This window comes from Heterodontus francisci, chromosome 30 (assembly GCF_036365525.1).
Source record: "Heterodontus francisci isolate sHetFra1 chromosome 30, sHetFra1.hap1, whole genome shotgun sequence".
NCBI classification, from domain to species: Eukaryota; Metazoa; Chordata; class Chondrichthyes; order Heterodontiformes; family Heterodontidae; genus Heterodontus; species Heterodontus francisci.
The window spans coordinates 28,140,144-28,155,532 of NC_090400.1; the positions used below are offsets into that span (position 1 = coordinate 28,140,144).

The window sequence follows — 15,389 nt, forward strand, 5'->3', positions numbered from 1 at the left end:
TCTCTTTCCCCTTTCTTTACCAGTTTCTTGGTCATCCTTTGCTGGATTTGAAATTGCTCCCAATCCTCGGGCTTTCCACTTTTTCTGACAACCTTATAAGCCACTTCCTTTCATCTAATGCAATCTTTAACTTAGCCACAGGAAGAGAGGGTAGGTTTGGTTTTGTGTTACCTCACCTTGCTTGTCCTCATTAGGTCATTGAGCTTCTTCCCGGATTCCTGAGAATCAAGGAGAGAGGACTACCTTGCTCCACATTGGTCTCGCCATTGTTTTGACTTCTTCCCATAGGTGTCCAGCAGATGCAACCCCCTTGTTTTCATTCGAGCCAGCAATAATTGCAAGACCCCCATTGGAAAGACTGGTGGTATGGTGCTCAGAGGAGGGCCCAGCAGTGCATACTTTGGGTCCTCAGATGATTATCCTGAGGATATTTCTCCAGCTACTTCATTGTCGTCCCTCAGGAGCCCCTTTATCATCTCAGATTATCTCCTTGAAAATGACACACAGAGCAACTCAGCCATGCAAAACACTCACTTCCTTGTGTCCTCTGGCCCAAAGTATTGCACAAATATTTTTATGTGAAAAAAAGTACTGTCAACGTACCTGAGTAGATTGCTCCAACTATAATAAAACTGCCAGATTTTAAGCCTGGCTGCACTTGTAACCATTTGTGCACTCCCCCACTGCACACTCCAATTAATAGCAGGAGTTGAACACTAAGACTAACCTCCAATATTCTAACGAAGTGATCCCAGGAATTCCCCGCAAGGTCGATGCCCAGATTGGTGTAGTGTACTCAAACCCCACTCCAAAGCTGCATTAGCAATTTGGAACTCCCAAACTTTCAGTGTCTCAGTCCGTTAGGGCTGGATTCAAACTCTTTAACGGAGGTGAAAGGACAGTACAGCCAATACACTGTGACACCTGATCCCCTGAGTCTGGATTCAAACACCGGTCCCAGAGGTGAAAGGACAGTGTGATTAACACGCTGTGATAGCCAGTCCCCCTGTACATGGGCATTGTAATCCAGGATGAATCAGGAAATAGCTTCCTGAAATAAATTACAAACTAGTTATTGGATTAAGTGATAGTTAGTAAATTCAATATTAGTTTTTGTTTTTATTTCAGTGTTTTGCTTTGATATCAATTTTAGTTAACTGTTGGTTAACATACTGAGTGTTTATTACCCCTGCAGGGTGCTTTCTGGGGTTTGATCGGGGGCCTGGCCATGGGTCTGTGCCGGATGATTGCTGAGTTTGTCTATGGCACGGGAAGTTGCATCTTCCCATCCTCCTGCCCTTTCATCTTCTGCGGAATCCATTACCTCCACTTCGCTATCATCCTGTTCAGCTGCACATGTGTGCTAGTCCTCATCATCTCCTTCTGCACTCCACAGATCGACGAGAAACATGTGAGTTCTGGGGGAATAAATACCTGGTGGTTACCAGTCTATAAAAAGGAAAGGATAGGAATGTATTTCTCTATATTTTTTCTCCCTTGTCTCTCTTTCCTTCTGTTTCTGCCTTTGTATTTCTCTTCAGCTCTTGGTCTGTTTCTTTCTCATTTCAAAAATCTTACTGATGCAGATATCGTAGATAAAGTGAGGGATGGAGAGAAGGGAAGAGACAGAGGAAAGAAAGAAATAGAAGGCTGAGAGTCAGAGGAAAGATTGGACAAGGAGGGAGAGAAGGGGGGAGAGAGAGGAGAAAGACATACAGATATATGCACACAAAGAAAGAGTGATATAGAGAGAAAGTAACATTTTGGAAGGACAGGAAGCTAGGAAATGCTCGGGTTAGCTCTGTATATTAAGGATGACATTAGTGCAATAGTGAGAGATGACAATAGTTCTAAAGATCAAGATGTAGATTCAGTTTGGGTAGAGATAGGAAATAGCAAAGGTAAGAAGTCACTTGTGGGAGTAGCTTATAGGCCCCCTAACAGTAGATACACTGTAGGACAGAGTATACAAGAAGATATAATGGGAGCTTGTAAGAAAGGTATAGCAATAATCATGGGTGATTTTAATTTACATATCGGTTGGATGAATCAGATTGGCAAAGGTAGCCTGGAAGATGAGATCGTAGAGTGTATTTGGGACAGTTTCTTAGAGCAGCACATTTTAGAGCCAACCAGACAAAAGGCTATTCTAGACCTGGTAATGTGCAATGAGACAGGATTAATTCATGACCTCATGATAAAGGAGCCTCTGGGTAGCATTGATCATAACATGATTGAATTTCGCATTCAGTTTCAAGGTGAGAAGTGTGGGTCTTAGAGACAGGATTAATTCATGACCTCATGATAAAGGAGCCTCTATGTAGCAGTGATCATAACATGATTGAATTTCACATTCAGTTTCAGGGTGAGAAGTGTGGGTCTAAGACCAGTGTTTTACACTTAAATAAAGGCAATTACAAGGCACAGCTGCCTAAAGTGAACTGGGAAATTAGATTAAAGGATAGGACAGTAGAGATGCAGTGGCAAATATTTCAGGAGATATTTCATAACACCCAGCAAAGACACATTCCAGTGAGAAAGAAAGACTGTATGAGAAGGACGCAACATCCGTGGCTAACTAAGGAAGTTAAGGATAGTGTCAAATTGAAAGAAAAAACATACAATTCTGTGAAGAATCCTCAATGATGGGGGAGCCCAGCACATCAGTGCGAAAGATAAGGCTGAAGCATTTGCAAAACAATCGTCAGCCAGAGGTGCCGACTTGATGATCCATCTCAGCCTCCTCCTGAAGTCCCCAGCATCAGAGATGCCAGACTTCAGCCAGTTCGATTCACTCCACGTGATATCAAGAAACGACTGAAGGCACTGGATACTGCAAAGGCTATGGCCCTGACAATATTCCGGCAATAGTACTGAAGACCTGTGCTCCAGAACTTGCCGTGCCCCTAGCCAACCTGTGCAGTACAGCTGCAACACTCGCATCTACCCGACAATGTGGAAAATTGTCCAGGTATGTCCTGTACACAAAAAGCAGGACAAGTCCAACCCGGCCAATTATCTCCCCATCAGTCTACTCTCAATCGTCAGTAAAGTGATGGAAGGTGTCATCAACAGTGCCATCAAGCAGCACTTGCTTAGCAATAACCTGCTCAGTGACACTCAGTTTGGGTTCCGCCAGGGCCACTCAGCTCCTGACCTCATTACAGCCTTGGTTCAAATATGGACAAAAGAGCTGAACTCAAGAGGTGAGGTGAGAGTGACTGTCCTTGACATCAAGGCAGCATTTGACCGAGTATGGCATCAAGGAGCCCTAGCAAAACTGAAGTCAATGAGAATCGGGGGGAAACTCTCCACTGGTTGAAGTCATACCTAGCACAAAGGAAGATGGTTGTAGTTGTTGGAGGTCAATCATCTGAGCTTCAGGACATCACTGCAGGAGTTCCTCAGGGTAGTGTCCTAGACCCAAGCATCTTCAGCTGCTTCATCAATGACCTTCCTTCAATCATAAGGTCAGAAGTGGGGATGTTTGCTGATGATTGCATAATGTTCAGCACCATTCGTGACTCCTCAGATACTGAAGCAGTCCGTGTAGAAATGCAGCAAGACTTGGACAATATCCAGGCTTGGGCTGATAAGTGGCAAGTAACATTCGCGCCACACAAATGCCAGGCAATGACCATCTCCAACAAGAGAGAATCTAATCATCTCCCCTTGACATTCAATGGCATTACCATTGCTGAATCCCTCACTATCAACATCCTAGGGGCTACCATTAACCAGAAACTGAACTGGAGTAGCCATATAAATACCGTGGCTACAAGAGCAGGTCAGAGGCTAGGAATCCTGCAGCGAGTAACTCACCTCCTGACTCCCTAAAGCCTGTCCACCATCTACAAGGCACAAGTCAGGAGTGTGATGGAATACTCTCCACTTGCCTGGATGGGTGCAGCTCCAACAACACTCAAGAAGCTCGACACCATCCAGGACAAAGAAGCCCACTTGATTGGCACCCCATCCACAAACATTCACTCCCTCCACCACCTACACACAGTGGCAGCAGTGTGTACCATCTACAAGATGCACTGCAGCAACGCACCAAGGCTCCTTAGACAGCACCTTCCAAATCCGCGACCTCTACCTACTAGAAGGACAAGGGCAGCAAATGCATGGGAACACCACCACCTGCAAGTTCCCCTCCAAGTCACACACCATCCTGACTTGGAACTATATCGCCGTTCCTTCGTTGTCGCTGGATCAAAATCCTGGAACTCCCTTCCTAACAGCACTGTGGGTGTACCGACCTCACATGGACTGCAGCGGTTCAAGAAGGCAGCTCACCACCACCTTCTCAAGGGCAATTAGGGATGGGCAATAAATGGTGGCCTAACCAGCGACGCCCACATCCCATGAATGAATTTAAAAAGTCAAAAGATTGGAAAGAATTTAAAAACCAGCAAAGAATGACGAAACAAATAATGAGGGAGAAATTAGAGTATGAGAGAGAGAAAGCTAGAAATATAAAAACAGATTGTAAGAATTTCTACAAGTATTAAAAAAGGAAAAGAGCACTCTTTTGTGAGAGCACTTGTCCTCTAGAGAGTGAGTCTGGGGAATTAATAATAGGAAATAAGGAAATGGCAGAAGCATTGCACAGATATTTTGTATCTGTCTTGACTGTAAATGACACAAGTAACATCCCAGAAATACATGTAAATTAAGAGGTGAAAGGGAGGGAGGAACTTAAAACAATTACAATCACCAGGGAAAGGGTACTGAGAAAACTATTCGAACTAAAGACTGACAAGTCCCAGGACCTGATGGCCTGCATCCTAGGGTCTCAAAAGAAGTAGCTGCTGAGATAGTAGATTCTTTAGTTGTAATCTAGTCCCTAGATTCTTGAAAGGTCCTATCAGATTGGAAAATAGGGAATGTAACTCCTCTATTTAAAGAGAAGGAATCAGAAGTCAGGAAACTACAGGCCAGTTAGCCTAACATCTGTCATAGGGAAAATGTGAGAATCTATTATTAAGGAGGTTATAGCAGGGCACTTAGAAACTCTTAATATGATCAGGCAGAGTCAACATGATTTTGTGAAAGGGAAATCGTATTTGACTAATTTATTACAGTTCTTTGAGGAAGTAACAAGCAATGTGGATAAAGGGGAACCTGTAGATGTGGTGTATATGGATTTCCAAAAGGCATTTGATAAGGTTCCACATCAAAGGTTACTACACAAAATAAGAGGTCATGGTGGAGAGGATAACATATTAGCATGGATAGAGATTGGTTAGCTAACAGGAAGCAGAAAGTAGGGATAAATGGGGCATTTTCAGGTTGGCAAACTATAACTATTGGAGTGTCACAAGGATCAGTGCTGAGGCCGCAACTATTTACAATCTATATCAATGACTTGGATGAAAGGACCAAATGTATGGTTGCTAAATTTGCTGATAACACAAAAATAGGTAGGAGAGTAAGTTGTGAAGAGAAGATAAAGAGTCTGCAAAGGGATATAGTTAGGTTAAGTGAGTGGGCAAAATTTGGCATATGGAGTAAAATGTGAGAAAATGTGCACTTGTCCACTTTGGCAGGAAGAATAGAAAAGCAGTATAAGTGGTTCAAGAGTTCACCTACCTAGGCTCAACTATCACCAGTAACCTGTCTCTAGATGCAGAAATCAACAAGCGCATGGGTAAGGCTTCCACTGCTATGTCCAGACTGGCCAAGAGAGTGTGGGAAAATAGCGCACTGACACGGAACACAAAAGTCCGAATGTATCAGGCCTGTGTCCTCAGTACCTTGCTCTACGGCAGCGAGGCCTGGACAACGTATGCCAGCCAAGAGCGACGTCTCAATTCATTCCATCTTCGCTGCCTTCGGAGAATACTTGGCATCAGGTGGCAGGACTATATCTCCAACACAGAAGTCCTTGAAGCGGCCAACACCCCCAGCTTATACACACTACTGAGTCAGTGGCGCTTGAGATGGCTTGGCCATGTGAGCCGCATGGAAGATGTCAGGATCCCCAAAGACACATTGTACAGCAAGCTCATCACTGGTATCAGATCCACCGGCCGTCCATGTCTCCGCTATAAAGACGTCTGCAAACGCGACATGAAATCGTGTGACATTGATCACAAGTCGTGGGAGTCAGTTGCCAGCATTCGCCAGAGCTGGCGGGCAGCCATAAAGACAGGGCTAAATTGTGGCGAGTCGAAGAGACTTAGTAGTTGGCAGGAAAAAAGACAGAGGCGCAAGGGGAGAGCCAACTGTGCAACAGCCCCGACAAACAAATTTCTCTGCAGCACCTGTGGAAGAGCCTGTCACTCCAGAATTGGCCTTTATAGCCACTCCAGGCGCTGCTTCACAAACCACTGACCACCTCCAGGCGCGTATCCATTGTCTCTCGAGATAAGGAGGCCCAAAAGAAAGAAAAAAAAGATATTATTTGAATGGAGAGAGATTGCAGAACTCTGCAGTACAGACGGATCTGGGTGTCCTGGTACATGATTCATAAAAAATTAGTATGAAGGTACAGCAAGTGATTAGGAAGGCAAATAGAATGTTGTTGTTTATTGCAAAGAGAATGGAATATAGAATCATAGAAAAATTACGGCACAGAAGGAGGCCAATCAGCCTGTCCTGTCCGTGCCAGCCAGTAAAACTAGCCGCCCAATCTAATCCAACTGCCAGCACCTGGTCCATAACCTTGCAGGTTAAAGCACTTCAGGTGAATGTCCTTTAAAAGAATTGAGGGTTTCTGTCTCCACCACCATTCCTGGCAGTGAATTCCAGACACCCACCACCCTCTGAGTGAAAAAGATTTTCCTCATGTCCCCTCTAATCCTTCGACCAATCACCTTAAATCTGTGCCCCCTGGTAATTGACCTCTCCACTAGGGGAAACAGGTCCTTCCTCTCTGCTCTATCTAGGCCCCTCATAATTTTGTATACCTCAATTAAGTCACCCCTCAGCCTCCGCTGTTCTAAGGATAACAACCCTAGCCGATCCAATCTTTCCTCATCGCTTCAACTTTCATGCCCTGGCAACATTCTTGTAAATCTCCTCTGTACTCTGTCCAGAACAATTATGTCCTTCCTGTAATGTGGTGACCAGAACTGTACGCAATACTCCAGCTGTGGCCTAACCAGCGGTTTATACAGTTCCAGTATTACATCCCTGATTTTGTATTCTATACCTCGGCCAGTTAAGGAAAGCATTCCATATGCCTTCTTCACCACTCTATCTACCTGTCCTGCCACTTTCAAGGACCTGTGGAGATGCATTCCAAGGTCTCTCACTTCTTCTACCCCTCTCAATATCCTCCTATTTATTGCATATTCCCTTGCTTTATTTGCCCTCCCCAAATGCATTACTTCACACTTCTTTGGATTGAATTCCATTTGCCACTTTTCTGCCCACTCAACCAAACCATTGATATCATTCTGGAGTCTATGACTGTCCTCTTCACTATCAACTACACGGCCAATTTTTGTGTCATCAGCAAATTTCCCAATCGTGCCTCCCACATTTAAGTCCAAATCATGAATAAAAACCACAAACAGCAAGGGACCCAACACTGAGCCCTGTGGAATGCCACTGGAAACAGCTTTCCATTCACAAAAACATCCATCAACTGCTACCCTTTGTTTCCTGTCACTGAGCCAATTTTGGATCCAACCTGCCACATTCCCCTGTATCCCATGGGCTTTCATTTTACTGACTAGTCTGCCATATGCGGGACCCTGTCAAATGCCTTACGAAAATCCGTGTAGACCATGTCCACTGCACCACCCTCATCAATCATCCTTGTTACTTCCTCCAAAAAACTCAATTTAATAAGATGTGACATACCCCTAACAAATTCATGCTGACTATCCCTGATTAATCCATGCCTTTCTAAGTGACAGTTTATCCTGTCCCTCAGTGGGTAAATTGGTAGAATCAATTCCAACGAGGTCAGACTGACCAGACTATAATTATTTGGCCTATCTATCACACCCTTTTTAAACAATGGTACAACGTTCGCAGACCTCCAGTCATCTGGTACGTCACCTGTATCTAGTGTGGATTTGAAGACGATCCTCAGCGCATCCGTTATTTCCTCCCTGGTTTCCTTTAATAACCTGGGATACAATCCATCAGGCCCTGGCAATTTATTCACTTTCAAGGATGTCAGACCCTCTAGTATTTCCTCTCTTATTATGCTTATTGTATCTAATATTTCACACTCCTCCTCTTTACTACAATGTCTGCATCACCCCTCTCCTTTGTGAAGACAGAGTCAAAGAAACTCATTCAGAACCCTGCCCACATCTTCTGCATCCACGCATAAGTTCCCTTGTACATCTCTGATAGGCCCAAGCCTTTCCTTAGTTATCCTCTTGCTCTTAATGTATTGATAAAACATCTTTGGGTTTTCCTTGATTTTACCTGCCAATAATTTTTCATGTCTTCTCTTTGCTTTTCTAATTTCCTTTTTTACCTCACCCCGCACTTTCTGTCCTTTTCTAGGCTTTCTATAGTATTAAGTTTTTTGTCATTGTCATAAGCTTTCTTTTTCTGCTTTAACTTGCCCTGTAAGCTTCCAGATAGCCAGGGGGCTCAAGATTTGGCAGTACCACCCTTTACCTTTGTGGGGACATGCCTACATTGTGCCTGTAGTATCTTGCTTTTGAATACCTCCCACTGGTTTGCCACTGATTTTCCTTCAAGTAGCTGTATCCAGTCCACTTTCGCCAGGTCACCTCTCAGGTTTGTAAAGTTTGCCTTCCCCCAATTTAGAACTTTTACTCCTGTTTTATCTTTGTCCTTTTCCATGATTATGCCGAAACTATTATGGTCACTATCTCCAAAATGGTCACCCACTGCTACTTCATCCACTTGCCCAGCTTCATCACCAAAGACTAAATTTAGAATTGCGCCCCCTCTCATTGGGTTGTTACGTGCTGACTAAAATACTTCTCTTGAATGCAGTTCAAGAATTTTGTCCCCTCTGTGCCCTTCACACTGTTTGTATCCCAGTTGATATTGGCATAGTTGAAATCCCCAACTATTATTGCCCTCTAGTGTTTACACTCAAAGATTTGCCTACATATTTGTTCTTCTATCTCCTTCTCACTATTTGGGAGTCTATAGTACACTCCCAGTAGTGTGGCTGCCCCTTTTTTATTTCTGAGCTCCACCCATATGGATTCGTTTGATGATTCATTTAGCATATCATCCCTCCTCACAGCTGTTATTGATTCCTTAACTAATAATGCTACACCCCCTCCTTTTTTATTCCTCTCTCTATCCCGCCTGAAAACTCAATATCCAGGGATGTTGAGCTGCCATTTTTGCTCCTGTTTAAGCCAAGTTTCCCTTATAGCAATGACACCATGCTGCCATATGTCTACCTGTGCCATCAGCTCATCGGCTTTATATATTATACTCCTTGCATTTAAATAAATACCCTTTAACACTGCCAAATTCCTGTGCTGCACACTTTTCAACCTTTGCTTCTTCTGTCTTTCAGAGTCACTCACTCATTTTCTGCCTCCTGTTCCCTGCCCTGAAATTGTCCTAAGACTGCGCTCAGGTTCCCATCCCCCTGCCAAACCAATTTAAACCATCCCCAACAGCACTAGCAAACCTTCCTGCAAGGATATTTGTCCCAGTCCTGTTCAGTTGTAGACCGTCTGGTTTGTACAAGTCCCACCTTCCCCAGAACCAGTCCCAATGCCCCAGAAATCTGAAGCCCTCTCTCCTGCACCATCTCTGTAGCCATGCATTCATCTGGTGTATGTTCCTATTTCTATACTCACTAGCATGTGGCCTTGGGATTTTTAAAAATTCATTCATGGGATGTGGGCGTCGCTGGCTAGGCCTGCATTTATTGCCCATCCCTAATTGCCCTTGAGAAGGTGGTGGTGAGCTGCCTTCTTGAACTGTTGCAGTCCATGTGGGGTAGGGACATCCACTGTGCTGTTAGGAAGGGAGTTCCAGGATTTTGACCAAGTGACAGTGAAAGAACAGTGATATAGTTCCAAGTCAGGATGGTGTTTGACTTGGAGGGGCACTTGCAGGTGGTGGTGTTCCCATGCATTTGCTGCCCTTGTCCTTCTAGGTGGTAGAGGTCATGGGTTTGGAAGGTGCTGTCTAAGGAGCCTTGGTGCGTTGCTGCAGTGCATCTTGTAGATGGTACACACTGCTGCCACTGTGCGTCAGAGGAGCAGGGAGTGAATGTTTGTGGATGGGGTGCCAATCAAGCGGGCTGCTTTGTCCTGGATAGTGTCGAGCTTCTTAAGTGTTGTTGGAGCTGCACCCATCCAGGCAAGTGGAAAGTATTCCATCACACCCCTGACTTGTGCTTTGTAGATGGTGGACAGGTAGTAATCCGGAGATTACTACCTTTGAGGTCCTGCTTGCTAATCTTGCTCCTAACTCCCTGAACTCAGTCTGCAGGACCTCATCCCTCTTTCTTTCTATATTGTTGATACCAGTGTGGACCACAACCTCTGGCTGTGCACCCTTGTGCCCCAGAATGCTCTGTAGCCGCTCTGTGATATCCATGACCCTTGCACCTGGGAGGCAACATACCATCCTGGAATCACATCTGCGACCACAAAAACGCCTATCTGTTCCCTTAACTCTAGAATCCCCTACCACTATTGCTCTCTTGTCTTTTCTCCTCCCTGCACAGCTGAGCCACTCATGGTGCTCTGGTCATGACTCTCGCTGTACTCTCCAGAGGAACCCTCTCTCCCATCGATACTCAGAACTGAATACTGGTTAGAAAGTGGGATGCCCTCCCGGGACTCCTGCCATACCTGCCTTGATCTTCTTGTTTGTCTGGCAGCCATCCAGTCCCTCTTTGCCTGTGTTCTCTTAAGCTCTGGGTGACTACCTCCTGAAACGTGCTATCCACGTAGTTCTCTGCCTCGTGGATGCACCACAGTGACTCCAGACGCTGCTCGAGTTCCAAAACCCAGAGCTCAAGCTTCTGCAGCCAGTGACACTTCCTGCAGATGTGTTTGCCAGGAGTATATGGTGCGTCCACAACTTCCCACATGCCACAGGAGGCACATTTCACTTGGCCAAGCTGCCCTGCCATTACTTAGCTTTACAAGCTAATTATTGCTAGTGTAATACTTGCCAATCAGCTTCTTCCCCTGTACCGTGGAGGCGGAAAAGGCAGAAAAAAGAAGCAAGAGACCAAACAGCACCTCCTTCCCCTAGTCAGTGAAATCCCTCACACACAACTCACAGCCTCACTCTGTCCAAACAGCACTATTCTAATTAGTAATTATTAATAAATTACACTAATTAAAAAACCTTAGTAGTACTAAACTTATCACTTACAAGGTAATGATTTGAGGGTTTTTTAAAAAAAGAACTTTTTTCTCTCTGATTTTTTAAAAGATATTTACAGGTAATGAAAGCTGTTACTTACCAACCAATCAGCTTACAAATTTCCCGTGATGTCACTGTTAGTATTTTTTCCCCACTTTTCAAACCTAGCGCGTGCCAACAAAGAGAGACTGCCGACTGTTGCTCCACTCCTCAGGTCGTTTGAGGCCTCGAGTCCCGCTCTTTGTTTATACCTTCCGCTCCAGTCCCATTTCCACACAGGTCCGCCGCCAACCGTCACTCCGCTCCTCAGGTAGGTAAGGAGGTTTTGCTACAGTTGTACAGGGTGTTGGTGAGACCACATCTAGGGTACTGTGTAAAGTTTCGATCTCATTATTTAAGAAAGGATATAATTGCATTAGAAGCAGTTCAGAGAAGGTTCACTCAACTGGTTCCTGGGATAAAGGGGTTATTTTATGAGGAATGGTTGGAGTTTAGAAGAATGAGAGGTGATATTATTGAACTTGACAGGGTGGTTGCTGAATGGATGGTTCCCCTTAAGGGAGAGACTAAAACTAGGAAACTGTTTAAAAATAAGGAGTCTTCCATTTAAGACCAAGATGAGGAGAAATTTTTTCTCTTGAGGGTTGTTAGTTGATGGAATTCTCTTCCCCAGAGAGCAGTGGAGGCAGGATGATTGAATATTTTTAAGGCTGAGAGAGACAGATTCTTGATTGACAAGGGAGTCAAAGGTTATAGCAGGTAGACAGGAATGTAGGAGTTGAGGCCACAATCAGATCAGCCATGATCTGATCAAACGGTGGAGCAGGCTTGAGGGGCCGAATGGCCTACTCCTGCTCCTAATTCGTATGTTCCTATATATGGAATGGAGAAAGATAGATAGACAGCAATGGAGAACAAAGATAGAAATAGAGAAACACAAAAATGGAGAGAGAGACCAAGAAAAATGGTTTAAAATCAGTAATGATTATTGGGGAAAAGCTGGGTGAGGTTCACAAGTCATTAAAAGCTGCACCTGATGGAGCTAAGGCCATAAAAATGTTAATGGAATACTGGCTTTTATGGAAAAAGAATATAAAAGCCAAAATGTAACATCTGTTTAAAACCTAAGTAAGATCACAGTTAAAGTACTGCTATGGCCAGATGGCAAGAGCTGTGGGTGATTCTCACTGTTCATCTCCCAACTGACTGCAGCAAGTACTTTTGTTACTAGGGTTTACCCCTTGTGTTTTATTTGTCAAATAAAGAGACGGTGATAGGTTTTCTTGAGGGTTTAAAACAGAAGATTAACTATTTATTGAGCAATATTCAATCCTGAAATTGTCACAACTGCATGCACACACACATTCACTCGCACACACACACATGCACATTCACAAGAACAGATAGATAGAGAGGAAAACAGATAAGTGGTTTGAAGTGAGGTAGGTATTCAGCATTCACAGTAAACCTGTTGAATCTTCTCGGAGGTCATTTTCTCTTTTAAAGTTGCAGGCCTGGGTTGTTTGTAGATTTCTCTGGTAGCTGAGACTTCAATCTGGAGATGGGGATCACTTTTGGTTCTCTGCTGCACAAGCTGAAATGTAGAACTCACAGCAGGGCACCTTCTTTGGCTTTTGCTGGATCTCTCCCAGTTCTCAGCTAGACAGGCTTTTGTGATGTTTATTCTGACCACCCTCTCTCTCCAGAGAGCTACTTTCTCACATCTTACCTCTGTTAGGAGATGCAGAGCCCCTTCCCTGTGGTGACCAACAATGGCTTAGGATGTGGCTACCTCACACCTTCTTTGTTTCAGAAGAACCCATTCAATTTAAAAATGTCTCTTGATGGGTTCAGGATGGGTTTAGTTGACACCTCTCAGTTTGGAATGTATCCTTTTGTCTTTAACAGACAGCAAGACAATTTGAATATACAGAGCCAGGTGATTGGGTGGCCATTTGCAGCACATTGTCTACTTTTTAAAGGAAGAGTCAATTTTTTATAACTCTTCAATTTGGGTTCTGTATTTCAGTCGCTGCATGTCATGTGAGCGTGATTGTACTGTGTGCAGTTTTGGGCTCCGCTGTATAGGAAGGTTGTTGAGACAATAGACAGGATAGAGCACCGTGGCTTGCACTACCAGAGTTAGTGACTGAAACAAGTCAAATTAACAGTAGCTTTTGGTCCTTCAGCTGCATCGCCTGGTGTACAGTCTCCGCTACAGCCAAGAGAAAAGAATTGACTTGGATATTGTGGATGAGGCCAAGCCGAAGATCAAAACTCAAGAAGAAGCAGAGAATGGCACTACCGACAAGCACCCAGTGACAACAGGTACTCAACGTGGAAATCAGGAGTTGCTGACTCTACAAGGGAGCAAGACTAAACTTGAAAGGAAAAGGAGTGAGAAGGTTGTGGTGAACATTTTTTTAAATGCTGATTAAATGAGTATTTAAATATATAACTTGCACTGTGAGCACAGAACTAGAAAAGGAGTATAAGTTTAATGAGTCCCCAATGAGACAAGAGATTAGAAGGAATTTTAAACCACACAGGGCAGTGAATGTGGAGCAGAGTCCCAGCTAAAGCAATGAGTGTTGTGTCTAGTAACACCTTAAAGATAGCTAGATGGATATCTGGTTAGAAACAAGACTGAAGATTAGAAAAACAGATAAAAGATCAAATGTGGTGTGGGTTTCCTTGCTGCTAGAATCATAGAAATGTCATCTAAGGAACGTCACTAGTCAGTGAAGTAGACTAGAGGAGAGGAGGATAGATAATGTGGATGGAAGCTTAAGGATTTTGGACTAGATATAAGCAGCACCACTTAACCTAGCCCAATGCAATAAAGTTAGATATAATAAGCAATACGCTGTGAACGTGAGACCAATACTCTAATGTTAGATAGGAGAAACACTATCTGAATGGACTCAAATGTTCTACCTTTAGATAGAAGAAACAAAATTTGAATAGGTCCAATGTTTGAACTTTAGATTTAAACAGCAACCTCTGTGTAATTCATTATTTATATGTTTCGTTTGCAGAACCAAGGAAGAAAAGGAATTTCTTTATCAAATGCTATAGCTGGTTCTGTGGCATTAGCTCAGAGCCAGTTCCAGAGCCAACGGAAGAGGAAAAAGCAGAAGCCATGAGGAAAATGACAGACATCAGCGAAAATAAGATCTGGAGTAATGTGGTTAATATAAATGCCCTTATCATGATGTGTGTTGCCATCTTTTTGTGGAGCTTTTACGCTTAAAAATTAAAATAAAGTAAGTTTATTGTCTTTTAAAACTGGAGTCTCTTAATTCAAACACTGTAAGTGTTGCTGAACAGGTTTGAACAAGCTTTTCTCCAGGGTAATTGTCAGGCCTGTACCTTGGGTCTGTGTCTTTGATTGATGTTGCGTTTGTACTTTCAAATTGTGTTGGGCCTCTCCCTTGAACTTATGCCCAACCTAGAAAGCTAGCATAGTTCACCAACAGCTTCAAAGAAGCTGATACAACACCCCCAAAAAACTAAATTCGAGAATTGCCTGAACAGGTAAAACAAGTAGTTGCACAGGCTTTTTTTGATCTGCATGTACACAAAATATTCCTTCACTTGTAGTGAATGAATGAAAAAACATAAGACACAAAAACCTGCTGCCGGCCCAACCAGAGGTTCAGCAGCTCTGCAGCCTTGACAGTCCGACTGGGAGAGGTGGCTGCTACTGGTCAGGGACCACGAGCGCATCTCAACATGAAGGTGCCCACGGAAGCATGAATCTACAATTAAAAATTATGGAGGCGGAGTTGTTAGGACCCCTCCAGCTTAATTATTTGGGCCACCTGTGCTACCTTTCCTGCCTGCAGTCCCCTCTTTGGGGGCCTGCTGCAGAGAGGCCTCCTTCATTAAGATGGCAGCCTCTGCATGTGGTGGGAGGGGCAGCTCCGCCAGTGGAAAAAATCTGGTGAACGCACAAAATGAGCCCTAATTGGGGCCTTAAACATCTTAATTGTCTGACTGCCGCCATGGAGTGGACAACTGATGCTACTCCCTGACCATCCCTGGGAAAGCTCCCCACTGGCGGGAATCCCTTTCCCAGGGATGGGCAGGGA

The 15,389-nt window shown here is 44.0% G+C and overlaps 1 protein-coding gene across 2 annotated transcripts in view; it reads left to right on the forward strand.

Moving 5' to 3' along the window:
* The window catches only part of LOC137346644 (sodium/glucose cotransporter 2-like), a 57,872-nt gene extending 43,289 nt beyond the window's left edge, over positions 1-14,583 (forward strand). Inside the window, exons 13-15 of one of the 2 annotated variants that reach the window (XM_068010274.1) lie at positions 1,196-1,411; positions 13,485-13,700; positions 14,334-14,583. In XM_068010274.1, the coding sequence (XP_067866375.1) occupies positions 1,196-1,411; positions 13,485-13,700; positions 14,334-14,441 (540 nt within the window). In that variant the 3' untranslated portion in view covers positions 14,442-14,583. The remainder of the gene's footprint in view (positions 1-1,195; positions 1,412-13,484; positions 13,701-14,333) is intronic. The other variant, XM_068010273.1, reaches the window with a different exon arrangement.
* The last annotated feature ends 806 nt before the right edge of the window (positions 14,584-15,389 follow it).